At 33.9% G+C, this 27,675-nt stretch overlaps 1 protein-coding gene across 2 annotated transcripts in view; it reads left to right on the top strand.

The window, feature by feature from the left end:
• LOC129938650 (growth hormone secretagogue receptor type 1) overlaps window positions 1-27,675 on the top strand; it is an 87,918-nt gene that overhangs the window by 6,781 nt on the left and 53,462 nt on the right. For both annotated transcript variants that reach the window (XR_008780479.1, XM_056046322.1), the window contains exons 2-3: window positions 4,081-4,243; window positions 22,928-23,108. Coding sequence is in view for 1 of the 2 variants with exons in the window: in XM_056046322.1 (XP_055902297.1) it covers window positions 4,081-4,243; window positions 22,928-23,108 (344 nt within the window). In the remaining variant the exon portion in view is untranslated. The remainder of the gene's footprint in view (window positions 1-4,080; window positions 4,244-22,927; window positions 23,109-27,675) is intronic.

The raw sequence follows: 27,675 nt of genomic DNA, 5'->3' as shown, positions 1-27,675 counted from the left end.
AACCAAGTTGAATTTAAAAAGGCAAAGGTACAATCGATTCACTTTTACACGTCGACGAATTTATTGCTTCAGGCTTATCGTCAAAAAATCAAGTTTTGCTATTTTCCATTGACTTCAAAAAATGGAAAGTATGTAGGTCTTAAAATAATCACATTTGTTAAAGCATTTTTAACTCATAGGAAATTTTGCAATGAAAATAAAAAATACATTTTCTTCCGTGTAGAATCTTGATAACGGTATTCTACCTCACTACCAGGATTAATATGGTTTTGGGCGAAAAGACCTTGGTGTAATTTTTCACCAAAAACTCGATTCTTAAAAGCATATTGATTTCTTAGTAGCAAAATTTAACTCAGTGTTGGAATTTATCTTGCGGAATTCAAAAGAGTTCTGTGATCCACACACTTTGAAATGTCTGTTTTACGCGTACGTTAGATCTACTCTTTATATACAATTTGATGGCCTGAAGTTCACTCGTTTATGATTAACAAAGATTAACTAAAATATAAGTTAAAGAGCGTCATTGGTAGCACTCGGTAGTTTCTAAATCTTTTCGAAACAAATTTCGACAAATGACGCAAAAAGCTTGCAACTGCAACAAACAGTTAATTTTAATGGATACGTTAATCAATGGAGGATTTTTTTTCTGATTATTGACAAAGCCATTCAACCATACATACATTTATCGCATCATCACTAAACACAATTCTTTGGACAATTACAAATTAAAATTCCATTGTTTTGAATTGTTCTTCTGGGGTAAGCGATTTATGATGAATTAAAAAATCTTTCTGAACAGAAATGCCAATAAACTTTGGCATTCTCTTTCGAACCAGAGTAATAAAAATGAAATCGTAATATACAATAAAGGCAGAACTCAAAACTTGAGGATACAAAATATTGTTATAATTATCCTATACCAGAGATTTTCCACTTTAAGCCCTGATTTTTCGTATTTCTAGTTGAACATTTACGTAAGTGCTATTTTCCTTAGTGTTGCGTTAGCAATTAAGTCCAAAACAAAATTCTCAGATTTGTATTTACAAGTTTTGGCTAAATAATCAATTAGATGGAAAACGGTTATAATTTGAACATTAAACGATCATGCCTCTTAAAATATAAAATCCATAAAATATGTTCACTTAAATGTCATCGTCACCGACCAGAGTACTATAATATCTACTAAATTGTATATAATTAATTAATCGCCAAAATGCTAATAAAAAAATGGCATAAAAGAAAAACATTTTAAATGTAAACATTTAAATGTCACATCCTTTGAATTCAAGCCAATTTAAGATTCTTTCCTTTTTATAAAACATACCATGATTCATTTTAGTCTTCGATATTTGTTTTTAAGAACATATCAAGTAATATGTTTTTTGGCAACAGTTCTTGTTCACTTTTCAACTCCATTTAGAGCTTGTATTGTGTAAAATTGTATATGCAGTGCTATAAACCAAGGTTATGATGTTTGCAAAAACTAAGAAAAACTTCTATCAGCCCATTTTTAAGGATTGTTGTCTTTAGTTTTCTTTGATGAATCTTAAACAACAGGAAATAGCCAAACATAATGTGAAGGTAGATGCTGATGATGGCTTTGAAAGTAATTACACTTTTGTTAAGGTATATAAATTGTGTATTACGAGTAATTCTCATTTAAAATAATGAATATTTTATTCATAATACTAAACAATAAAATTCAGCTTTCGACAGATTAGTTCATATAATATGTCTATCTTAATTTGATTAAATAAACAACAAATTGATACAAAAATAGGACTTCACCGTATGAAAAAAATGTTGTTATAGTTTGTATGCGCCAACATTTTTACAAAAGTAATTTCATCTCAGAAATATACCTTTTTATTAACTAAATGTCATTATTACAGGTACCGTGAAATAAAGCCAAGTGAAATAAGACCAGCAGCCTATTTTACCCAACACTTTTCACTTTGCAAAAAAAGAATATCCTGCAAAGTAAAGTGAAAAGTGATTTACAATTTTTCAGACTTCAATTGAAAAGTGAAAAGTTAAGGTGTTTTACTAATTTAAAATACAACTGTGAAATTAATTCGTATTTTAAAAGTTACAAGGTAAATCTTGGATTGTATTTATTAAGATCAAATATGCAATGACGAAAATTGGTCAATGATCTCTCCTAAATGATAGTATTTGATATTTGATGAACCACTCTGCAGACGGTTATATTGCTCAATTTGTGCATAAATGGATAATCGTGATATTGGGCTCCTTTCCCAGCCCAATGCAGTGTTCACAAAAGACGTTGCAAGGGACTTCAACAAAAATTCCTTTGGCTATTGAATTTTTGTTTATTTATAATTTGTTCAAAAACCATCAAAGCTAATTCTTAGTTACACTACTTTTGGGTCACTATTTCAAACTGCTTCGTTTTTTTTGCTATAAACTGTCTAATTCAATTCAAGGATGGCTACGATGTCGATGGATTAAAAAACCTCAAGAAATCAAACATTCGAAATTGATGTTCTTTGGTACATTCGTCAAAATCTAAAAACAATAGCCTATGTCTTGATATTTCTTTATTAGTTTTTGACAACTATTCAAACCAAACTAATTTGCAAATGCAAAATTATATTTTCATATTACTGACAAACTTTCCAAAATTTTAAGTTTATTGTTGGCTGAAACAGAAAGAATACATATTTTGCCTGCACTTTGAAAATTTTAGTTTGGTTAAAAGTAATTTAAAATGAGGAAAACTTTTCAATTCAATAAATTACTCTTTGCAAATTTACTTTCAGGCAAACTTGAAAGGGTAAAGTAGCTAAGTGAAAAGTGTTTGGTGAAACAGGTCTAAGCTTTCAAAAATAATTTTGAGCAATAAGACCAACTTTTTAAAAATGTGAAAGCATCCAACAATACGAAAAGTGTAAAGTATGAGAAATATAATATGGAGGTACGAAATATACCAATCTCTATCCGACGAAAAATTTCATAGTTTTAAAAAATAAGTTTTCGGAGTTTAGTTCAATACATTTCAAAAATTGTATGTGATAGACATTACAAGACAACGCACGGATTCGTTAAAAAAACAAAAAATAATTCCAAACCTTTTTGCTTTTTAACTCTAGATAGGAAATTGTTGTAATCGGTCCGATTTTTCGAACTGAAAATTTTGACATTTCCTGACGTTTGAAGGTTCCTTGAATCGAAATTATAATTCAAAACAATGAATACATAAACATTTTTTGACACCTCGAAAAAATAAAAATAATATTAATTGCAAAATAATTATACGAATAACGTTCTAAATATCTGGTAAAATATTTTGAAAATTCGACAGTTTTTTTTACAAAAAATAAAAAAAATAAAAAATGACTACTAAAAACTGGTCAAAAATGATTTTCGTCTCGAATACCTCGAAAACAGATGAGAGTATTAATATCCAAATTTGTTGATTCTGCATTTTGTGCATTGTTCACATTATTTAATTTTTGGGAAAAATCGATTGAAAAAAAACGAAAACTTTTTTTTTAATTTCTTCTTAAAAGAGGTAAAATCTGCCATTTTTTGTGGGTTTTTCGAAAATATTATGAACATTTAAAATACATTTCTAAGATAAGGATTATGGGTAGATAAGGAAAACCAGCACAAATTTTACTGACAAAAATCTAGTTCATGAATTTATGTGGCCTTAAAAACCTTTACATATATGTATTTTAATAAAATAGTGCTCAAATACCTGATCTTGCAATAAAAAAATTAAGCAATTTATTTGCCAGAAGTGTTATTATCCAGCTTCTAACAATAAACTGTACGAATACAAAATATAGAAGTCATAAGCGTTTCAAAACAGATAAATGTCAATGTTTTAATTTACCAAGCCCTCAATTTCTATTTACATAAAGTGTTTCACTAATTAACTTAAATTTATATGAAATTTTGTCAAGACTTTTAAGTCAACACCTCATAAATTGTTCATACATAAAAACAAATTGGGTAAAATTCAACTTTTACATTTATGATTAAAATTGCTGATGAATAAATTAAATCATACTCGTATACAATGCTTTATTCTCTTACTACATTATTTTTTAGGTGCCAATCGTAATCTTAAAGACGAAGGACATGAGGAATTCAACAAACATATTCCTAACAAATCTCAGCATAGCCGACTTGCTTGTGCTGCTCGTATGTACACCAACAGTATTAGTCGAAGTTAACACACGTCCCGAAACATGGGTTCTTGGCCAGGAAATGTGTAAGTTGTACCTTCATCTATTTATGTACATCTATTATAAGAATGAATGTCCGAAGTTTTTCGGTGCTCAGATTTATAAGTTAACTTTTGTCATGTGGCTAGTGGCGTGTGGCATGTGACGTGCTGTATGGGTGTTGGTAAAACTGACAAATAATTCTTCTAAGTTCAAAGATTCACTTTTTTATAGCAATCAACCCAATGATAGGACTTTTCGTGCTGCTTGAAATTTCAATTTTTTCGTTGGTCTTCGGTAAACTGGATGCTTCCGAAAAGGAGAGTATCCATACCTCACCAAATAAAGGAAGCATAGAGCATATCGTAAAAACGAAATTGTCCTTTTTCCTACTTAATATGCAGCGAACAACTTCATAATCAGAGCTGAGGCATCATCGCAACAAGATTACGACCATAGATACAAACAGCTATGGCCGATATTATAGGAGCAACACTTAATTTTTCTAATAATATGTTAGAACTCAGGCATTGCAAGTTTTGTGGTAGTGTTTCTTGATTGGTTTAAAAACCAATATTAGTTTTAAGGATTTTAACGGAGGAAATGGGTAGATTATGGAAAGAGCATTAACGGAGTGAAGTAATGGAAAATTTTGGACGTAGTAAAGGAAAATGCTCGTAACCCAACCCTGAAGATCTGCGACCTGTTTTAGTCTATCATCATTATTTCTAAGGACCTTAGATCCATTTAAGGAGTATAAGTATTGAATGAATTAATTCGTTAAAGGCTGACTAGCAGTATAATTAACTCAAGATCTGACTTCTGCTAGAAGAATAGTTAGTAGGGGGACACTGCAAGATGGTGTTCTATCCCCTCTAATCTGAAATCTAGTGGCAAGTGAAATCCTAACTAGTTTGGATGCGGAGGGTTTCAGAGTGATTTTCTATGCAGATGAAGTTGCAATAGCGGCTTCAGGAAAGCATCTTTAAACCCTAAAAGAACTCTTAAAAAAAGCGTTGAACAAACTAATGCTTTGGACTGATCGCTGTGAACTGCGTGCTAACCCACATAAAAGCGAAATAGTGCTATTTTCGAGGATATACAAAATTCCACTAATTAAACCGAATCAAATGAACGATGTGGAAGGATGTTCGATTGCTCTAAAAAAAAGCTATAAACCGCGACAAACTAATAAAGTAAAACGCTTAGCGGATCGCTTGGCATTACCCCATCTGTGGCACTGGATACCTTACAGTACCTAACACCTCATGCTATACTTAACAAACAAATAGATGCAAGCTCTTCTGTTTGCCTCAATGCTTCATCGCAGTAGGTTAACAAGAACATTGGCCAATCCGTAATTGTTAAGTTTGTAAAATCAATTCCAAAGCACACAGACTACACCAGTCCCCAACTGCAATTCGACAGAAATGTCCAGATTTCTATACCTTCCAGATCTTTTTGGCAGGATAAGGCATTCCTGGAAAACGATTCAGTCCACTTTTATACAGAAGGATCAAAAAAAATAAAAATAATAGAAAATAAGTCTCTCATTCCGACTTCCCATTCATTGTAGCGCGTTCCAGGCCGAACTTTTGGTGATAAAAGGAGTCTTGTCCTGGCTTAAAGAAAACGTGATATCAACAACTGACATCCGTATTTTCTCAGATTGTCAGGCCCTTTAACAGTTCATGGCTGTCGATCATCGCTTATGAAGATGGCACAACTGTTTAACATTCACCTTTGCTGAGTGCCGGGCTATAAAGACATGAACTCGTTGAAAGGGTACAGCAAAGCTTACATTTGGTAAATAATGGCATACCAATCGTTACATAATAATAACATCACCACTAGATTTTAAGCGCTCAAGGTGCTTGCTATATTTAAGCAGATCGCATATAAGCTCGATAATCGGTGTCATAACCGGGCACTGTCTAAGAAAAAAGCACGCCACAAAGTTAGGCGTATTTTCATATAACTTTTTTTTTTTTTCCAAATTCATTTTTATTTATTCAATCCTTAACCTATCTTAAAGCTAGACAAAAATTCATAAAACTAGCCTAATTATCCATAACTTACAACTAACTTAATGGTCCCATACGGACACTCTAAGCTAAACTATAACACTAATTACTAATGCCTTTCGGCCTTAAGATCTATTTTACTTCAATTTAAATTTTATTTGTTTTGTTTTTATTAGAAAATTTTGAAAAAACTAATATCAATAACCTTTTTTATTTATTTTTACTTACAAACTACTTAAAATAAGGTCCTTAAATAAAACTTAAAAACTAACTTAAACTACCTATTCTACCTATAAACTACTTAAAACTAGAACAACCACAGCAGCAAATCTAACTATCTAACATTTTTGTTTTTCATATTTCGTTGTCTTTTTTTTTTTTTTTTTTATTTTTATTTATTTTTTTTTTAATGTTTTGTAATGTTTTTTTTTTTTTTGTTTTTTTTTATTTTTTTGTTTTTTTTTTTTTTTTTTTTAATTTTTTTTTTTTTTTTCGTGCCACCATGCCTTTCATATAACTTTAGCAGAAGCTGTATGGATGAAGAAGAGCAAAAAACTGTTTATCACCTGAGTCATTAAACTGTCCTAAGGTTTTTCTACTCCATAATGGACAACCACTTTAACCTTACCTAACCGTAGGTTTCAGAAGAAGTTCTTAACAGTTCTTTTTACAATAGACTGAGAAACAATCAAGGTCTAGCTGAATAGTTAAGAATCATACATCACCTTAAAGATCGTCAAATATTTGGTGTCGTCAGTGTAAAGTGATGTATTGTAATATTCCGTAATCAATTTCTCTTTATTATTGGTGAGGTTAAAAAGAAGGGGACCTACGTGGCTACCTTGGGGTACGCCAGAGATAGAAAGAAATAAAATGAAGCGTAGCTTAAATTCATCATTAAGTACAATAAATTTTTTGATAAAGTAATTAACCGATTCAAAAATTGTTTGAGAATATATAACTTTTTTATGAAGTTTTAGTTTCACTTAATTGAAAAAATGTTTAACTGAAAACTAAGAAATGTTCCTATTAATTTGGCCATTACTGTATGTTCTGTATCTTTTATGTTTTATAACTACATGTGCCAATTTGCTCTGCATTTCAGAGATCAGAATCTCTTTAGATGACAGTAAAATATTTGTAAATTGAAAATGTTTTTGAAGGGAGATGCACCACACTGGTAACTGAGAAGATGTTAAAATATTGTTCGTACGTGCAGGGTTATAATATTGTACACATTACGAGCGTGTACTACGGTCTACATAGTGTGTACATATAGATAGTATATCGCTACGCTCTGCCCTGAGTGACATTGCAGTTGGAACTTGGAAGCATTGCATAGAGTTCAGTTCAGTTCTTGGATATTTTTATATGGTGGAGAGAGTGGATTAGATAAAATTGATTTTTTCTAAGACCTTACAATCACTAATAGAATTGGCAAGCAGAGCATGAAGGGGATTAAAATGTGCTACACAATGTCAATCGCCGACGATGACGATGACGATGACGACGACAAGCGACGTTCTTTGAGTTTACCCTTAAATGTAATTCATTAAAGTCACATAACTTAAGTAATTTTTATCATTCACATATGAATAGAGTAATAAGTAGTGTTGCCAAACAGAAAGGAACAACATACAAAAGAGTGAAATGAAATATGACAGATTATCTCAGGATAAATTTAAACCTTCTTAAAGAGAGGAATGATAGCGTTCAGGAGTTTTTATAATTTTAATTACATTTATAGTAATTCTTCCGAACTAGAGGCACCTCAAAATTAACCCAATGCTTTAAATTATTGCCATTTATAAAGTGATGAGTTGGCAACTTTAAAATAAAAAGAATTATTTGACAGCTTTTCACGAAAATAAAACGTATTTTTATAATTAAACTACATTATGTATACAAAAAAAAACATAGAGTTTTTTAAGAAAACCTTCAGATTTTTTAAGCTTTTAAGTGCAATAAAAAAATGTAATTGTAAGTTCTTGTGTTAACTGAACTGTAAAAATCATAATACCTAAGTGTGTATACAAAATTTGAGCCTTCGAAATGTCAGAAAATCATTGTAGAAAACAAATTTGAAAATTAGGTCCAGTGTTGACTTCTCAAATTATCAAGAAACTGAATGCAGATTTTCAACTCCTCGTGAATTCCATCATCTAGAATACATCAACAAAATGTAATATAGACTGATTGGGAATCTCAGACGTTTATTCCAAATTATAAACATTAAATGTAAGTCCATTGGATTTTTCTAAAAATAAAATTACTTGATATGACATCTACCAACTTTTAAACAAAACTTTTGTCCTTATTTTTCAAATAAAGTAATTATCATCAAGAACAAGACTATATTTTGTTTGATTACTTAAAAACCTCCTTTACCCAAATCGAAAAAAGTGATGATATTGTTGACAAAAAATTAAGTCTACTTAAAGAAGACTTCTCTTCTATTAAACAAGCATGCTACCTCCATATGCAAACCTGTTTCAGAACTTTTTTTGTCTTACCATTTGTCAAGCTATCTTCCCAAAACCTTGAAAGGATTCATTTATTTTTCCTGATCATAAGAAAGAAACAAAAAATGATGTTATGAACATTGGCAAGCTTTCTTCAATTCCCAAGCTTTTTGATAGGATTGAACACGTCTCTCTATGTTTTCATTGTAGACCTATTTTTTCTTCCCTACAACAAGGTGACTTAAAGAGCAGTTCGGCAATCCTACTGATTTGTTGGCCAAAACTATAAACGAATTAGAGAAAGTGAATGAAGTGGACGTTATTTCTAGAGACTATATTAAATCCTTTGATAAAATCAGGTACCAAATCATTTATCTTAAACTTCGAGTTCTTGATTTCAATTTTTTTTTATTTCATGGCTCAGATGTTCTCAATCTCCGATCCCAGTTATGCAAAACACAGGAATCCCTCAAGGGAGCCACTTTGGTCCTTTGTTATTTGTCTTAACTATCAACCGACGTTATTAATGTTATTGATAATTCAACTGCCTATATTTAAGTTGATGGCATGAAAATAATAATGGCCATTCTACTACATCTAGTCTGACTTTCAGACTTGATGCGACGAAAATTTCTTAAAACTCAATTCTGTCTAATGTCAAATCATAACATTCACATATTCCCTCCTGAACTAACAGTTTGCACGATTTTGACATTCATTCTGTTATTTGCAGTGTTATTTGCGACAATCGAGCCCATTTTGATCATATCATTGCCAAAGCCTCAAGAATTTTCAAACCCCTATGGCACTAGACCCCTATACATCACCTTTGTTAGCCCTCTCCTTGAATGCGTTAGTCAAGACTGGTCTTCTCATTAGAATTCTCACTCTCAAAAAATTCAATCTGTTCAACGCAGATTTCTTCCATCTTCATTGGGGTTCTAATCACCTAATGAAGATTTTTTAAAACTTGTTAATTTATACAAACTAATACAAGGTCGTTGATATTCTCTTTCTAAAATAGCTTTTAGCAGGAATCTTAGAATCGCCGACATTCTTATATTGGCTTCAGAGAAATGTATACCTACACTTTGTGAACCTCTACAATTGGTCCACTATATGTAAGTGTGGACTTAACGTCAAAACTTTTCAATGGACTGCCCAGCTATTAATAGTGCTTCTCTTGACATTACTGGTAAGTTAAAATATCTTGGACTGGTTCTCGATCGTTAATTGAACTGGAAAGTAAACATCAAAGAAAGAGAGAGAAAAATATCAGTTGCCTTCTAAGCTTGTAGTAAAATATTTGGTAGAAGATGGGGGTTAAAGCCCTGAAACAATTATGTGGATGTGCAATGGCATTTTAAGGCCAATATTAACATACGCATGTTTGGTATGGTAGTCAGAGCTTGAAAGGGCTACCAATCTTAAAAATATAACAAAAATATAAAGAATTACAGGCATAGGTGCTACAGGTGCCTTGAAGACTACATTAACTGCAGCCCTGGAGACTTTGCTCGCTCTAGCCCCGCAAAATACATTCGTAAAGAAACTGGCAGCCAAAGCGCATAACATCAATTACAAAGTAATAACTGGAAAAGGACTTCCTTCGATTAAACGAACATACAAAATACTATTAACATAGACATTGACGCTAAGGCAGACTGTTTACAGCCGTGCATAGATTTTATAGCTCAGTATGGCAAACAGAATTTCCGACAAGGAAAGATTGGCATCTTTTCAATGGATTCTTTCCCTAGAAAGATCAATAAAGCTTCAAAATGACTGCAGTGTATTTCATCCAGAAGTATTGAATGTTTCTAAAGCCGCTAAGGATTTTTCTTTCCATAATTTGGGTTATATCTGCTACTGTCACAAAGTAGCAGACATGACTGGTACAGCGATGCCGTTGATAACTTAATTTACTCAGTGAAACCAACATGGTTACGCTCTGTGGGTCTCAGTATATATATACTATGACATTGATGTCAATCAAACATCAGACAAATTGGTCAAAAACCGATCAATACTCAGTCCAAACCATATGTTATCAATGATATAAAGGGTAATAGAGGAGGTAAATGAAGAAATCCACCCAAGTTTAATTGAAATCCCATCAGCAGGTGGACAGGTCTTGACACTTGCAGAGTGTCTAAGAATGAATGGCTAAATTTTTCTAACGTAAAACAAAATTCCTTTTAAAACGGGTCACAACTCATTGGGGACACACATGAACTGAATGGGTATCAGCTCATCTGATTTATGTAGATTATGTCAGGACGAAGAGATGCGGAGGAAAATACCTTCCATTTTCTATGCGAATGCCCAAACCTAGCCAAAAGAAGAATGACAATATTAGGAAATTACTTTTTCGACGACTTATGCAATTTATCGTCCTTACACCTAGAGACATTTTTAAATTAACCCAGAAATCAACATGGTTCAGAGAGTAACCCTCAACCAGAATCCTAATCAACCTTCTCTTATTTTATCTTCCCATAATTCTTAATCCTTTTCCTTTTCTAGGGAGCACAAAGGCTCCAAAGAGACCCAAGTGGGATGTTTTCTCGAACTTTACAGATGCATCATCCCATACAACCTAGTCTATAGACTTACCGATTCTTCTAGAAACGTTCCACGGACCGCCAGACAAGTCACTATCTTTCGCCTTCCTCGTCACTAGCTTTAAGTTTTTTTTGTTACTAGCTTGCATTATGCGTATAATAATAATGTGGTTTATGAAATATCCGATTTCAAAAATCGACGAAGAACACAAACCTGGTTTTTCGCAAAGCTATAGACTACACTAGCAATATACAAAAAAGGTTCTTTAACGACTTACATGGTTTCAATTCTTCATATCGCAAACTTGTCCCAGCAATGTGGGTAATGTGCTTTTGACGACCCAAAGGCGCTTAAATTTTGTGAAAAATTACAATTTCTTTAAAACCCTGATCACAGCTTTCCCTTTCTTCTTCTCACAAGTCTATAAATATAATGAAATGCCAAAATGAACTTTAATAAGATGTGTTGGAGTTTTCTTTAACAAAAATAGACACGTGAATGAGCCTTAAGCAAATATGTAGATAAGCATTAAAAATCTCTTAAAAGCAAAAACAACTTGTGACCTAAGGTAAAAAAGAAACATAATTATATTTTCCAAAAATTCACCTTACAATGTTCTCTTTTTTATCTCTAATATCACCTCTTCAGAGATTTATAAGTCATATGTGAACGTTATTTGACAAATTTTGTGAAGGCGGTGGTTGAGTATCTATTTTATGTGTATTTTATTTGACCACAACGGATATAAACTTAACAATCGAAACATTCCCAACGACAGGCATTTCCGATGAACTCAATTGATAACCTTGTCAAACTATTTTCCTTTCACAAAACTTATTCCATACTTCATCAATAAATAAAAACACCAAAATTTATAGATGACAAATCGATTATCGCTTGACAGAACACACAAGTACTTACATATGTATGTTGTCCAATAGAAAAATCTGATGATGGACCCTTTCCATAGTCTTTCAACAATTGCCTAAGACCAATTCTATCCAGCTCTTTCATATCGATAAAAAATTATCCTTTCTTAACTACATCTTAAATTCTATGGATAAGAGTATTTATTGAAACTATACTTTAAAACATCTCAAGCAATACGTTTTAATGACGTACTGACTGATGTACATATAATCTCAAACTTTCTCAAAGGCTCATTATTAAAATCAACCCTTTAAATAGGGATTGTCAGTTTAAACTCAAATAATCCTTCCAACCAAAAGATATACCAAACCTCTGAAAGCGAACGTTTACCATCTTACGTATTTGTGTTGTTCTTTTTCTATTCTGTCAACTCAACGACAACAACTTAATGTTATATCAACCTCTTTATCCTTTTTGGCTCATAAGAAGCGCAAAAGATGTTTTGAGGGCATTTTCGTTATTGCCTCTGGGAAATAAATCTTTCCGTTCAATTTCCTAATTTTATAACTTATAAGATACCAAAAACCAACAACTATACTAACTTATAGTATACTCATAGTTTGCTAGAAACGATAACAACTGACTTAATGTTCTATATAACCCCGAAAGAAAAGAGCGTTACAAACTATAAATCCTTTTCGGTTGATAAAATAGATAAATTCCGTTCTTACAAAAAAAACCTAAAAAAAGACCAGCACAAACCTTTATGTATTGTATAAACATAGTATCTATGTGTCTAATGGGTTTTGGGCTTATTATTATGAGGCCGTCTACCTATACCTTATATGGAGGCTTGTTGTGCGGTGCTGTAGTATCTATTTGGCATAATATCAAACGATTTTCGGCCTTAACACCTTTAAGGGCCATCACACAATTGTCCTAAAGTAGTCAGAAAGAAAGCTGAACTTCCAAGTTCTCTTTAATGGAGGTTTTTTGTGTCCCTAATTTGTATTTTTCTTAAAGACAAACTGCATTAAATTTATGCAACATTTAAACCTCAGTAATCATTAAATAACAAAACTTCTCTCATAATTTACGGTTGTGTTAATATTTTCTTAATTTAAAGTATTGGATATTGAACCTTCAAAAACTATTTAAAGTCCTCGGCAACTTTGGGATGTCATATTTTTTACGGCTGGTTTTTATGAAGACTGATGGTGTATTTTATCGATTATGTGTTTTAGACCTAATATTGAAAGTTTGATATTTTGAATTTTCTTTATTGTATCGTAGGATTGAACTTACGCGCAAATTTACTTCCAAACTGCTCAAGACAACTCCTGGTATGAGAAAAAAATGGACTGATGGAGCGATTGGTGTGAAATAAAAATATTGCTATTGATTTTGAACCTAGGTCCGTATTTTAATCCGAATAATTATTAGTTCTTAAACTTAATAAATGATGTTAATTGATTTTGTTTTGTTGATTGTTGTTGTGAGATCGCCAGATCCTTCACAAGTTACCTCTCTCGAAGTTCTCTGCCGCTAACAAAATGTATCGAGAACCAGCAGTGGCAACATTGCTAAAATGCAATCAGAGAAGCCGCCTCTGACGTGCTGGGTGTCAGCAGCCATCAACAAGGAACTCCTGGTTTGATAAGGAATGTTGGCAAGTAAATCCAACCAAATAACAGGCAAGCAAAGTGGTCGTAGGTGCTGAATATAAGGACGAGAGCTGTGGTCAAAGATGTTGAAAGGTTTAAAAGCAGGAATGCAGTTCGAAAGTTTTATGAATAGGTGAAACGAATTTTCCAAGTACATAAACCTAGACCCAAAGGCTGCAAAGACGAAAGTGGAAACATCATAGTGGAACCGCAATGCTGATGATATGAAGGGACCACTTCTGCAGACTGTATAACTGCGACGACGAACTGAACTCCGCTGTCAGGCAGGATGATCCATTCAACATAGACGACGAGAGCCAACAATCCCGTCCTCCCGACTTAGAAGAAGTAAAGATTGCCATATCTAAGCTAAAGTCTAATAAAACCGTTGGAGCGGATGGCTTGAATGCAGAGCTCTTTAAAGCAGCTGGAGATAAGCGGTTAGGAGCGTACACCAGCTTATGTGTAAGATATGTTTGGAAGAAAGCGTACCTCAATCAAATCGACACCCATCATCTTTTAATCGATTTCAAGGCCGCGAATGACAGTATCTACAGTGACGAACTGTATAGAGCAATGTCTAGGTTTGGCAAACTCGTCCCTTTGTGCAGGATGACTATCGAGAATTCGCGCGGCTCCAAAAAGGTTGGAAACAACTTAACAGAACTTTTCGATGTCAAAAAAGACCTTAGACAAGGGGATGCGCTGTTATGCGATTATTTTAAAAACGTCCTTAAATGAATAGTGCAGAGATCCCACGTCAAAACAAAAGGCACAATTTTTCAGAAGTTTGTCCAATTATTAGAATATGCTAATGACATTGAGATAATCGGAAAAACTCAGCGTGGTGTCAATGGGGCTTTTGTAAGTGTTGACGCAGAGGCGGCAAAAATGGGTTTAGCGGTTAATGAGGGCAAAACAAAGTACATGCTTTCGTAAAAAATGGATTTCATACACCGACGTCTCAGCTAAAACGTCAATATCGACAGTTAAGGACTTCGTTAACCTTGGCTCTACTATGAACGCAGAAAACAACATCAGTGCTAAGATCCAATGAAGATTAACTCTTGCTTACCGCCCTTTCATTGGGCTAAGAAAGCAATTGAGTGGCAAAGCTCTCTCTCTGGTGACCAAAGTGTCGCTATATAAGAACCTCATCATCCCTGTCATGTTATACGGTGTTCACGCAGATTACAGTTCCGTATGCATAGAAGGGGAATGGAGAACATGGACCGACGAGCTGTACAGCGATGTATACTTTACAAACGTATAAAATGGCTGGGTCAATTAGAGCCGATGCTATGGCCCGGAAAGTTTCCGAATCCAGACCTACTGGACAGCGTAGTAGAGGAAGAGCGAGGATCAGTGTGGTGCGTATAAGCGGAAAGTGACCTAACTTAACTTGGAGCGCGAAAGACATCTAGCTAGGGACCGAGCTGGATGCAGAAGTTTGTTGAGTGAGGCCCTAGTTCATACAGGACTGCAGCGCCACGTTAAGTAAGTAAGTAAGTACAATATTATTTTATTAAAAGTGCCGGAAAATCTCGTCTTTTTCAAATCTGTATTAGAATTCTCCCCTCCTCATTTGATTCTCTAATAGATGTGAATTTAAACTATATTCTTAAGTATGCGAGAAATGCTCAAAACCTTAACAGACACTTCAATTCCTGTCTAGCACAGTTTTCAATTGTATAAAAGCCAGAAATCAAAATGGAAAAAAGAGGCTGGGATGCGACTCACACTGATAACTTCCCATCCTGTCTATCGATTTGTCTTGCTTAAAAGTTTGTCTACATGTACTCGTATCAATTTTTACAAAATTGCGTACTATAGAAAAAAACGGACTGTTGGATTTTTATATAAAAATTACTGAATATCGAAAACAATATTTTTTGTGAAATAAAATAAGTTTGAAGCCAATATTTTTAATTTTTGAAAAGCTGTTTGAGCCGAAAGTACATTTTTACCAAGTTTTAGTATTGTTTTTTTTTTTAGATTTTTTTTTCAAAATTTTATCGAATGTTGAAAACAATATTTCTTATAAGATAAAATTAGTTTGAAGCTAATATTTCAAATTTTTGAAAAGATATTTGAGTCGAAAATCAATTTTTACCAACTTTTGTTAAGTTTTGTTTAGGTTTTTCATTTTTTTGTACAAAAACTGTCAATTCGATTTTTTTCAAAATTTTACTGAATGTTGACAACAATATTTTTTTAATGATAAAAGTAAATTAAAGCCAATTTTTTAAAATTTTGAAAGGATATTTGGGTCGAAAATCAATTTTTACCAAATTTTACCAACAAAAAAACTGTTAATTCGATTTTTCTCAACATTTTTCAGAATGTTGAAAACAATATTTCTTATAAGATAAAATAAGTTTGAAGCCTTAACTTCAAGTTTTTAAAAAGATATTTAAATCGATATTAAATTTTTACCAACTTTGAGTAATGTTTTTTTTATATTTTTATTTTTTATAAAAAAAAATGATATCAAAAACATCATTCTTCGTTACACAAAATTTTTTTAGAGATAAAATCATATTTTGTAAAATTTTGGAGGTGACAAATTTTTTTTTCAGGTTTTTTGTTTTAATAAAAAACCGTCAAATGGATTCTTTTTTCAAAAAATATACTTCTTTTATCTTGTTACAATATATTATATAAAATTTAATTCAAGTCTCTAGCGTTTTTGGTTCGTAAGATATTTAAGATTAACCAAAATGTTCATCTTTTTTTCAAACTGCTATGGTAAAAAACCCACCCACGTAATTTTCTTGAGAGCCCTTTCTGCATCTTTCTGCCTTATTATCTGTATAACAAAATTTATTTGAAGTCGATATCTCTTCTGGTTCTTGAGCTATGGACGACGAAAAACCGTCGCGAACTTACGGACGTACGAACGTACGGATGATGTATCATGAATCTCTTAACGCCAGAACAAGGCTTTTAAATTATGGAAATTTACTTTTTACAAAAATAAATCTCAACTATAGAAATCTCCCTTAAATTCTTAATGATGTACTTTAACTTTCTTGTTTCATCGAGCGTGTCACAAAATGGTTTGGCACATCGAAAGGTGTTCCCCAAGGCTGCATTTTACGTCCATTACTTTTTGCATTATTTTTTAATGAAATATTTGATGTACTCGCAGAAATACCTTTTGCCGAGATACAAGTGAAAGTACTTCCTTACCCTGATGACCTAGTATTACTGGTTGACCAATAACAGAATACCTTTTCGTGAGAAATGGGGGTTGGTCTTCAATACGAACAAGACTAATGTGATGATTTTTGTAGCGCGTACAAAGAGAAGGCAGCCCGAAGAATATCGATCACTCAATAATGTTAATATAGAAGTTGGGTAAGATAATCTTAATTTTCCAAAGCATGCTAAACAAAAAAGCAGTGAGGCCAAACTGCCTTTAAGTATAATATGGCCCAAGTTCTTTGCTAACCAGGGCATCAATTTTGCGTCAAAATACAGTGTTTTGCATGCAACGGTTAACCCATGCATGACATATGGTCCCCAGATGTTAAGTTATGTGTTCTTTGAGGTCTTTAGAACGTTGCAGGGAAATTTTTTTAATCGCTTATTTAAATTAGTGAAACAAGTCTCTACAAGTGTATCATGGTAAGTCTCTTGCAAACAAACGCTTCTTCATTCAATAAATGGAATGAAATAGCCAATTCGCATGAAATCGTATTTTGATTACTCTTACTTTATGAACTATTAAACTTTCTAAAAGTATTACAAACACATCTTTACTTTTCGCAACAGTTTTGAAGCTTAATACTTTAGTTTACATATGTAGTTACTGTAGTCCAAAACACCCTTTTTTGTGTTTATAATCACTTTAAAATTGGAAAAATATAAAAATTGGTATTTAAATGCGACGAAAACTATTAAACATTTATGTTTCAAATCATCTTAAAATTGGAATCCTTTTGTATTTCAAAATATTTTTAAATTCATAACCTTTTGTTATGAAAATTGTGGTAAGTCTTTTAATTATTTGGAAGAAAATATTAAACCTATTAATATTAATTTATTATAATTTTATTATTATTTCTTTATTCATCAATGGATACATAATCTGTTGACTACAATTAAATTATAATTTATCATTATACATCATTAAAAAAGTTTAAAGCAATACTCTTAAACATATCCCTATTCATTTGAAGGTCGACTTCACTATGAATTAAATTAAAAAGAAACAAATTACGAGTTATGGGTTATGGGTTCATTAAGTCCATAGTTCGTCCTGTGACTAGAAATCAAAAAGAGAACGTCCCTGTTTCTTAGATGTCTCTCAGGAACATAAAAAGATATAAGAGCTAGTAAGTCCGGAGATTTTATTTTACCATTGAGTATGTCCTTGATAAAAAGAACCCCAAGGGTTTCTCTACGGCTTTTTAAAGATTTTAAAGCTATCAGTGCGCACCTAGAGCCATAATTGGGAAAATAATCTGACAACCTGAAATTCCTTTTTCGATCCTGTCTGAAGAATTTTGATAAAAAGGAGACCAAATAACACAACAGTATTCAAGTATGGGTAATATTAAAGATATGAAAATCGTTTTCAGAGTATAACTATCTTTAAATACCCCCGTGTTGCGTTTTAAAAAACCTAGCAATGAATTCGCTTTTGAAATAATAAAATGTATGTGTTCAGAAAAAGAAAACTTAGTGTTAAAAATAACACCAAGGTCCTTTATTTCACTCACGGTTGAAAGACTTTCATTGCCAAGACTGTAACTGAAGAGCACTTTAGGTGTTGTACGAGAAGCTCTAAATATTTTACATTTAGAGATATTAAGCTCAAGATGATTATATTTACACTAATTAAAAAACGCATCTATATCTTTTTGAAAATTAACACAGTTTTCAACTGAAGAAATTTGGGAATATAGTTTCAAGTCATCTGCGAACATCAAACAATTAGAGAATTGCAGACAGTTCGGAATGTCATTGACGAAAAGATTGAAAAGGAGGGGTCCGAAATGACTTCCCTGAGGCAGTCCTGATAAGACTTCAATAAAAAAGGATTGATTGCCTTCGATTTTAACAACCTGTTTTCGATTTGACAAATAAGATTCTAAGCATTTAACTTCCAACTTTCTTAATAGAAGTCTATGATGGACTCTATCGAACGATTTCACAAAATTCGTGTACAAAACATCGACCTGCATTCTTTTTTCCAAAGCAGATAAACAAAAAGTTGTAAACAGACAAAAATTCGTAGTAGTGGAGCGACCACTACAAAATCCATGCTGTCCCGAAGATATTATGTCTTTCACCGTGAAACTAAGTCTATTGAACACCAACTTTTCAAAAGGTTTTGAAATCGCTGAAAGTTTTGAGATTGGTCTATAGTTTTTAATTAAGTGCTTGAGACCACTTTTATAAATAGGGCTGATGAATGATATTTTCCACTCTTCTAGAAAAACCCCAGAATGGAGCGATTTATTAAAAATAAGTTCTAGTCCTTTACAAAGCGAAACAGCACATGCCGATATCAAAAGAGGAGGAATCAAATCTACTCCAGCTTTTATATTAACATCAAGAGAAACTAAGCCTTCAAATACCTCTTGATCAGATAGAGAAACCACATTGAAATCAACTTGAGAACTTATATCATTATACAGGTTTTCACTATTAGGTATAATATCTATATTATAATTCGCTTGAAAAAACTTAGCAAAAAGATTGCATGTAGCTTCAGTACTATGGGAGGTCTCTCCATCAAGCTCCATAGAGCTAGGAAAAGCAGAACTTTTGCGTTTAGAATTTAATAAAACCAAAAAGATTTCGAGTTGCATTTGCATATCCTTTTTAACTAAACTCATATATTGTGAATATAGAAATCTACTCAAAAAATCAAATTCCCGTCGCAGTTGCATAAAACGAATTCTATTTTCAGATTTGCCTGTTACCTTACATCTTCTTAAAGCCTTGTTTTTTACATTTTCTAAATTCTTAAGTCTTTTATTGAACCAGGGAGATTTAAAAGACGATCTCTTTCGAACTACCGGAACTCCTTGTTTAACTAATTTTATTTTACAATTTGTGTTTAAGTTTATTTAACATTATTATGAAATGTCACATCAGGCAGACGGCAATGCTTTTGTTCTTAAGAGATAATATTTTTGTTGAAAATAATTGCATTATTCATTTAAACATCTATTTATCTATCTAGGAAGATACACTAGTTACGAAAAGTCACGGCTAAACGAGCATTATCATATTTGAAAAATTAATGCAACGAAATTAATTTCAACAATATTTCTGCCTTGTATTTTTATTTAAATTTCTCAACCTCTTAAAATAACTCCCAATATGTCATATTTACATTAGCTGCATCAATTTTAAATACAAAAACATTAGAAAATTAAAAAAACAAAATTCCAGAAATTCTCAGGAGTTTTTGTATTGTTTTTAAGAAACAACATGATTCAAATTATAGAACCATTTCCAGATAGAGTAAAATAGAAGACTATTAAAAGATATGCAACAATACATTTATTTTCATTTGTGTACATGAACATTTCCATGGACATTGTTTATTTTATTGAATAAATGAACACATTCAATTCAGGATCCATAAAATTGATTGAATATTTGAGTAAACGCACTTGAAAAATGCACAAAATGATTGAAATAGCTATCCAAGTGCTTCAGAGAGCATACATCATCAATGTTTTCATTTAGGAGATTCAAATGGAAATTAATTTAAAAATTTATTTGTCAATATACGATTCATTAAGAATATTTGTCGTTTTAAAAAGCAACGGAAGCGCTTTAAACATTTTGTCTGAAAAAAAAAAACAATTTTCAATTTGAGCTGATGGGAAATTTTTTAAGAGCTGATTGGTGATACAAAACAAACATGGGAGAGCTAAAATAGAAGGATTTACTTAAGGTGGCGCTGAAATATAGTGTGAACTAGGGCCTCAACTAACAAACTTCTCTGGGTAGGTAACTAGCTAAGGAGTAGCGAACTTCAAGCTGGGTGAGATCACTTTCCTTTCCACTTGTGCGAGCCAACTGATTCGCGGTCTTCCTTTACAGCGCTGTCCAGTGAGTCTGGTCCGGAGAATTTGTTTCCATGCTCTCTACTTTAATCAGCCATCTCAATCGTTGGACTTTTATCATTCTGGCGAAGTCTACATCACTGTACAGCTCGTCGTTCCATCTTCTTCTTAACTCTCCGAAAACGCATAGAACTCCAAATAATTCTAGTTACTTTCATCCGTTTTTGACATAGCCCAGCTTCTGCACCATAAAGCAGGGTGGAGATGATAAGGGTCTTATTAAGCGACACATTGGTTGCTCGAGAAAGGCCTTTACTACTCATTTGCTTCCTCAGCCCAAAGAAACGGCGGTAAGCAAGAGTAACACTTCGTTTGATCTAAGCACTCGTGTTGCTTTCTGCGTTCATTGCGGGGCCTAGGTTGACAAACTTCTTAACTTCCTCAAAATGTATGTTCCTCCAATAAGCGATGCACACATTTTTGCCACCTCTGTCCCAATACTCATAGAAAAACCCCATTCACATTACGTTGAGTTCTTCCAATTATGTCAATGTCGTCAACAACTTTTGAAGAATAGTGCCTCTAGTGTTGACGTGTGAACTCATTTCTTTCAAGCACAATGTTAAAGAGATCGCATGACCTTGTCTAGAGCGTCGAAATATTCGGTTAAGTTGCTTCCAAACTTAATGGTCACCCTGCACAAACGGATGACTTTGGCAGTGTTACCAAAGCTAGACATGGTTCTATACAGTTCGGCCTTGTAGATGCTGTCAAAGGCGCCCTTGAAATCGATGAAGATATGTCAAGCATCAAGGTCTTGGTTTTTTTCCAGGATCGCCCGTAATGTGAATAAAGAAGGCCTTAGTTGTACTATGTAATCTTCGAAAACTGTCACCTTCATACGATTGTATTTTGCGCTTTAACATGTACATATGTTTTATTTCAGGTAACTTACTTAGAATTTGTCTTGTGGTTAATGTTGCTTGCCTGAAATTAAATCTCACCTAAACGGTTTGAACTTAAATTCGATTTTTGAAATCAGCAATTTCTATCCTGTAACACTGGAAGAAGAAAATTAAGCTTTTTACTACAATATCACGAAGTATTTGGAACAGACAAAACAACCTTTTCATTACTCAGTTAACAAAATAAGGTATGTGTTTCCACTTGGCACACTAAAACAATTCTGTTCTCTATTGCGGATGACCTTTTATACTATAAGACCACTTCGGCTCTAATTGATAAAAGCAATTTCTTGCAGCTTTAACTTCACACAAATGTTGTGTCATTAGCCACCACAACAACAAAAAAAAAGAAAGCCTAATCCAGCCCTGTTATTAACAATTCAGTTTTCACATTTTCCAATTGTCAACGTAACAAAATTACAAGCCAACAATCCTGCCCATATTAACCCAGATACTTGAAATTCCCATCTACAATCACAGGCTACAATCACAACCATTGGGACTATTATCCTAAAATAATCGTCAGCTACATCGTTATCGTCTATTTTTGGATCATCCCTCTTATCCTTGTTACAAGTGTTCGGTCCGCACTTAAATCTATGCCGACAAATATGCGATGGCATAGCTCGAGTAGGTGGATGGGAGGAGTTGGAGTGTGATGTACGTTGACATCTTCACCATATCCCTGATTTATGCCAGTTTGCTGCTCTCTCACGAATTATTCTCGAGTGTTGTTCTGTTTCTATATATAAACAGGGTGCGTCAAAAGTGACTGTCTAATTATTTAAAAGGATAATTAAGCACTTAAAGTTTTATTTATAATTTAATTTGAAATCACGAAGTATGCCCCTAAACTGTCAATGTTTCATGACTCTCAAAAATTGTAAAAAGTGTACCAACTCAATTAGAACACCTTGTTGACGAAATCGTGCCACAATGTTCACTTAGTTTTATACTCTCCAAAGCGTGTAGTCCACTTTAATGAACCTCCCAAGTTTATTTTGTAAATTCCTTAAAAAATAAAACACCTTTGAAACACCCTATACAAGAACATATCGTATACTCAAACCGACTCTTAGGATAGCTTATGTTAAATCTTATGCAAGGACCTCGTCTATATAATATGTCGATTTGTGTCTATTTACAGGTAAAGCAGTGCCATTTGTTGAACTGACTGTCGCCCATGCCAGTGTCCTTACTATTTTGGCGATATCCTTTGAAAGGTATTACGCCATCTGTGAGCCACTCAAGGCCGGCTACGTGTGCACAAAGACTCGCGCTTTTCTCATATGTGTTTTCGCATGGGGGGTGGCTGCTCTCTTCACCAGGTAAGAAAGGATAAGTGTTCGTTTCGTGACGTTGTTTAAGTTTAGTGCAAATTTGTCTTATTTTGCCTTTATATATTTTTATGTTCATGTTTGTTTTTTGTTTGTTGTGTGTCATGTTTAATTAAAGCATTCATGTTTTTTAGAGCTTTTAATTTAGAAGGTATTTGCAAGTTGAAAGTTTTTGTCTTACTTTGTATTATATAAATATTCGTCCTTCATAAGTTTTTGTTTAAGAATCCTTAAATCTTATAGTTTGCTTATATACACAAAGGATTTGTAAATTATTTTTTGTTTTTGTTGTTGTTTTGCCATCATGAATAATAAATCAATCGCATTTGTTTTTGATAATAAACATTTTATATAGTGTTCCAAAGAGATAACTATACGACTATCGAGGAAAAGATTTTTGATAGGCCGTTTAATGGTGTCTCTAAGGGATAAAAAGAAATCTCCTAAGCAATAAAAATTTCCGGAGAAAGTCCTTGGTAGGTATATGTATATAGGCGCTTCTTCAATTTAAAAAGAAATCAAGGAACTGGCCTTTTTCGAAAACATTTTTTCTTCTCAATTAAATTGGTTTATAGTGGTTATTTTATGGGGCTGTACAAAATACATTCCTACATATACGTAGTTTAATTTTCATGGCATTTAAAGGATGTCTTCTTTAAATATTATTTTATATACAGGAAGGAAGTTTTCTGGAAGTTGAAGATAAAAAGTTTTGAATTCGTTTTGTTTGGATTCGCTTTGACTTATGAGACTAATTAGTAAAATAAATTAGTAAAGCCATTTTTGAGAATTGAGCTTCAATTAAAACTTTACTGCTTACATATTAAATCTAGGCAAAATAATTGAGTCAGAAAGTTTTTAAATTCTTTTTGAGATTTTAACAAGATTTATTTTAAAGTCTTAATGTTATTTGTCTAGCTAGCTGTCTCCAATTTCACACACCAAGTTGGTTGAGGTCTTCACCCACCTGCGTGCGCCACCTGAGTCGTGGTCGTCCTCTACTGCGCTGTCCCACGGGATTGGATTCAAAGACCGTCCGGGCTGGAGCGTTGATGTCCATTCGCTCCACATGACCCAGCCATCTAAGCCGTTGGACTTTAATTCTGCTAACTTGGTCAGTGTCGCTGTACAGCCCGTACAGTTCATCGTTATGTCTTTTCCTCCATTTTCCATCTATGCGTACGGGACCAAAAACAACCTGAAGAATTTGTCTCTCGACGCATTCTAAGACGCTCTCATCTTTCTTTGACAGGGTCCAGGCATCAGCGCCATAAATGAGAACCGGGTTGATGAGTGTCTTATGGATGGTGATTTTAGATGCTCGAGATAGGGCTTTACTTCTCAATTGCCTTCTAAGTCCAAAGAAGCAGCGATTTGCAAGAGTTATTCTTCGTTTGATTTCAGTGCTGGTGTCGTCGTCTGTGTTAATAGCGGTGCCTTAAAGTTATAGTTGTCTATGGTAACGTTTTGTCCTAGACGTCGTCGTTCAGTGTCCTTTTTTGATGACTTATACTTGGTCTTGCCCTCATTGACCACTAAACCCATCTTCTTCGCTTCCGTCGCTATGCTCAAAAACGCTCCACTGACATCACGCTTTGATCCTCCAATTATGTCAATATCATCTGCGTATCCGAGTAATTGGATGGACCTTTGGAAGATTGTGCCTCTAGTTTTGACGGTTAAGTTTTGCACAATTTTTTCCAGAACGATGTTGAAGAAGTCGCATGACAGTGCATCGCCTTGTCTAAAACCTTTTTTGACATCAAGTGTATCGGTAAGATCTTTTCCGACCTTGATAGAGCAGTGTGCATTCTCCATCGTCATTCTGCACAAACGGATAAGTTTGACAGGGATGCCAAAACTAGACATTGCTCGGTAGAGCTCTTCCCTGTAGATGCTGTCATACGAGGCTTTAAAATCGATAAAGAGGTGTTGGGTATCGATTTGAAGTTCCTGGGTTTTTTCCTAGATCTGCCGTAGTGTGAATATGTGGTGGATAGTGGACTTGTCTGGTCTGAAGCCACACTGATAAGGACCAATCAGGTTGTTGACGAACGGCTACATACGTTCACATAAAACGGCAAAGAGGATCTTATATGCAATGTTAAGAAGACTGATGCCTCTGTAGTTGGCGCCGTTTAGAGGGTCTCCTTTCTTATGTATCGGGCACACTATGCTGAGATTTCACTCATCGGGCATGCTTTCTTCCGACCATATTTTGCAGAAGAGTTAGTGCATGCCACCTACCAAGTCATCGCGTGCAACTTTGAATAGTTCGGCAGCGATGCCGTCAGCTCCAGTAGCTTTGTTTGTCTTAAATTTTAGATATAGCTTTCTTCATTTCGTCAAGGTCGGGTAGGCGGAATTGTTGATCTGCATCGCCGAGGTTGAGTGGTTTTATCTCCCTTACAGCGGAGTTCGGTTCGTCATCGCCGTTATATAATTTTGAGAAGTGATCTTTCCATATTCTCAGCATCGACTGCGGTTCTACAACAATGTTCCCCTGATTGTCTTTACAGGCTTCGGTTCGTGACTGGTACCCTTGGGAGAAGAAGCCCTATAAGGTGTTCACTAAGTAGATCAACCTTACTGGAACTGTATACGCCACCGTTGGTTCCGTCTCGAGTATTCGTCCGCTGCCATCTGGATAAGGAGAGATGGCTTAGTGGAAACACCTCTCCCCCTTTCTCCCGTTTGCTGCCCCCAAAAACTTTGAACTGAGGTTACAACCCAATCTCCAGTTGAGGTATTAGGCATCCGATGTTCACTGCGGGGAGGTAAAAGTAGGAGTTGGAAGATAGAGGTGGGTTTTGAGAAAAAGCAGTGGACGCTTTGTTCTCTTGAATGCACATGTCTACCATTTGACTCGATTGGCCACAAATTTTTTATAATAGATATTAAGTAAAAAATATTGGTTATGATTTTCTGCTAATATCTCACGTCCAGTAGATTGCACAGTTACAGTAAAAAACACCATCGTTTTGTTAACACATACTATTAAGCCGGATTTAGAGGTCCAGAGGCCTCGCGGCAATAAAGGAGCGGAGGCCACTCGGCCGAAATTATTTTCAAAATAAAGTAAACCATTTTTTCACTCCAGTTTTTTAATAAATAATTTATTGTGAAACCAAGTAGATTCCTTTAGAATTGAACAAAACACATATAAATATAAACGGAAACAAGAATTATCCTTTCGAGCTTTTTTTGCCAAAAAATCGTTAATGATTTCGGAGTAAATCGTTTTCAATGCTCAGGAGAGTAAGCTTCGATAGACGGTTTTGTCCCATCGTTGTTCAAAGCCTATTTGTTATTATTTTCATTTTTGAAAATTAGCTCTCTCCTCTCCAGTGCAATTTTTTACCATCTAAACCAAATACATTCTCAATGCAATATCGAGGTTTGGGAATGTAGCTCTGAAATTTTGATTTTCCAGAATTTGGTAGTAGAATAGTTACGCCGATTGATCTGTTCCATAGTCCTTTTCCTTTTTGTATGAGGCAATTAAAGACACAAATTGAACCAACTCATTACCAAGACTAGGGTCTAAATCATCCGGATACACTTTCACCAATGACTCTGTTGCAGCGTGCAAATTTTCAGCATTCATCTTCTGGATGTGATTCCAGGAATCCAAATCCCGAACGTACAGCTTAATAGGCATACAATCTTTCAGTAGGAAAAACGTAAAGCTGGTCAATTACTGGTATGAAGGCGGATACCATGTATGTTTCCTTGGGTGACAGATTTTCGTCTTGTGCTTTCTCGTAATCAAGCGTATTCAAGCTCACATTTCTCGTTCTGTTGCGGGTGCGTGATTGTACATCTTCATCAGTATGGGATATTTTTTTGGCTGCTTCCTCGTATTTATCAAAATCATTTCGTTTTGATTCCACGAATCATTTCAATGGGTCTAGTGTACGCATTGCGGATTCAAGAATGATTTTCGGGTCTTGCAACATCTTGTTTGTAGCGTTGAATCGCTCCAAGATATCGTTCCAAAATGTTGCAAACAAAGACGTTTGAGACAACTCATCTTATGTAGAATGTGCGTTTCTTTATTGCTCACGATGTATTTTGCTCTTTATTGGAAGATATACTGGTTAGAGCTTCTTCGATTTCCGAACAGCCGTTGACTAAGGCTTTCGTAGCTTCAGTTCGACAAGACCAACGAGTGTCGCTGAGCTTTTTCAAGACTAAAAACTGGCTGCTTTTCTTCTCCGATAATTTCTCAATCAGAATTCGATGCTGCTCTGTATTGGCTGTAAAAAAAGTGAACAAATTCTGCACGAAATCAAAGGATTGGGATTTTGATATTTCACTAATTGAATGATTGGAGTAAACAAATATAAATCAATGATTTCTGCTATTTAAGATTAGATCATGTATGAACTGTAGGCTGTAGGTAAGGGTAAAAGAGCAACAAAAATACTTGTCAAAGGAAAAGATGTTTACTAGTGTTTACTAGTTGGAATTTGGCACTAAAATTTTCTATTTCTATTGTGGGGTCACCTTGTTTGTAGAGGCCCCGGTTGCCCTCCCCTCAATCCGGCCTTGCATA

The sequence above is a fragment of the Eupeodes corollae genome, chromosome 1 (genome assembly GCF_945859685.1).
Source record: "Eupeodes corollae chromosome 1, idEupCoro1.1, whole genome shotgun sequence".
In the NCBI taxonomy this organism is placed as follows: Eukaryota; Metazoa; Arthropoda; class Insecta; order Diptera; family Syrphidae; genus Eupeodes; species Eupeodes corollae.
The sequence above is the reverse complement of the archived record's forward strand: the minus strand, read 5'-3'. Positions and strand labels throughout refer to the sequence as shown.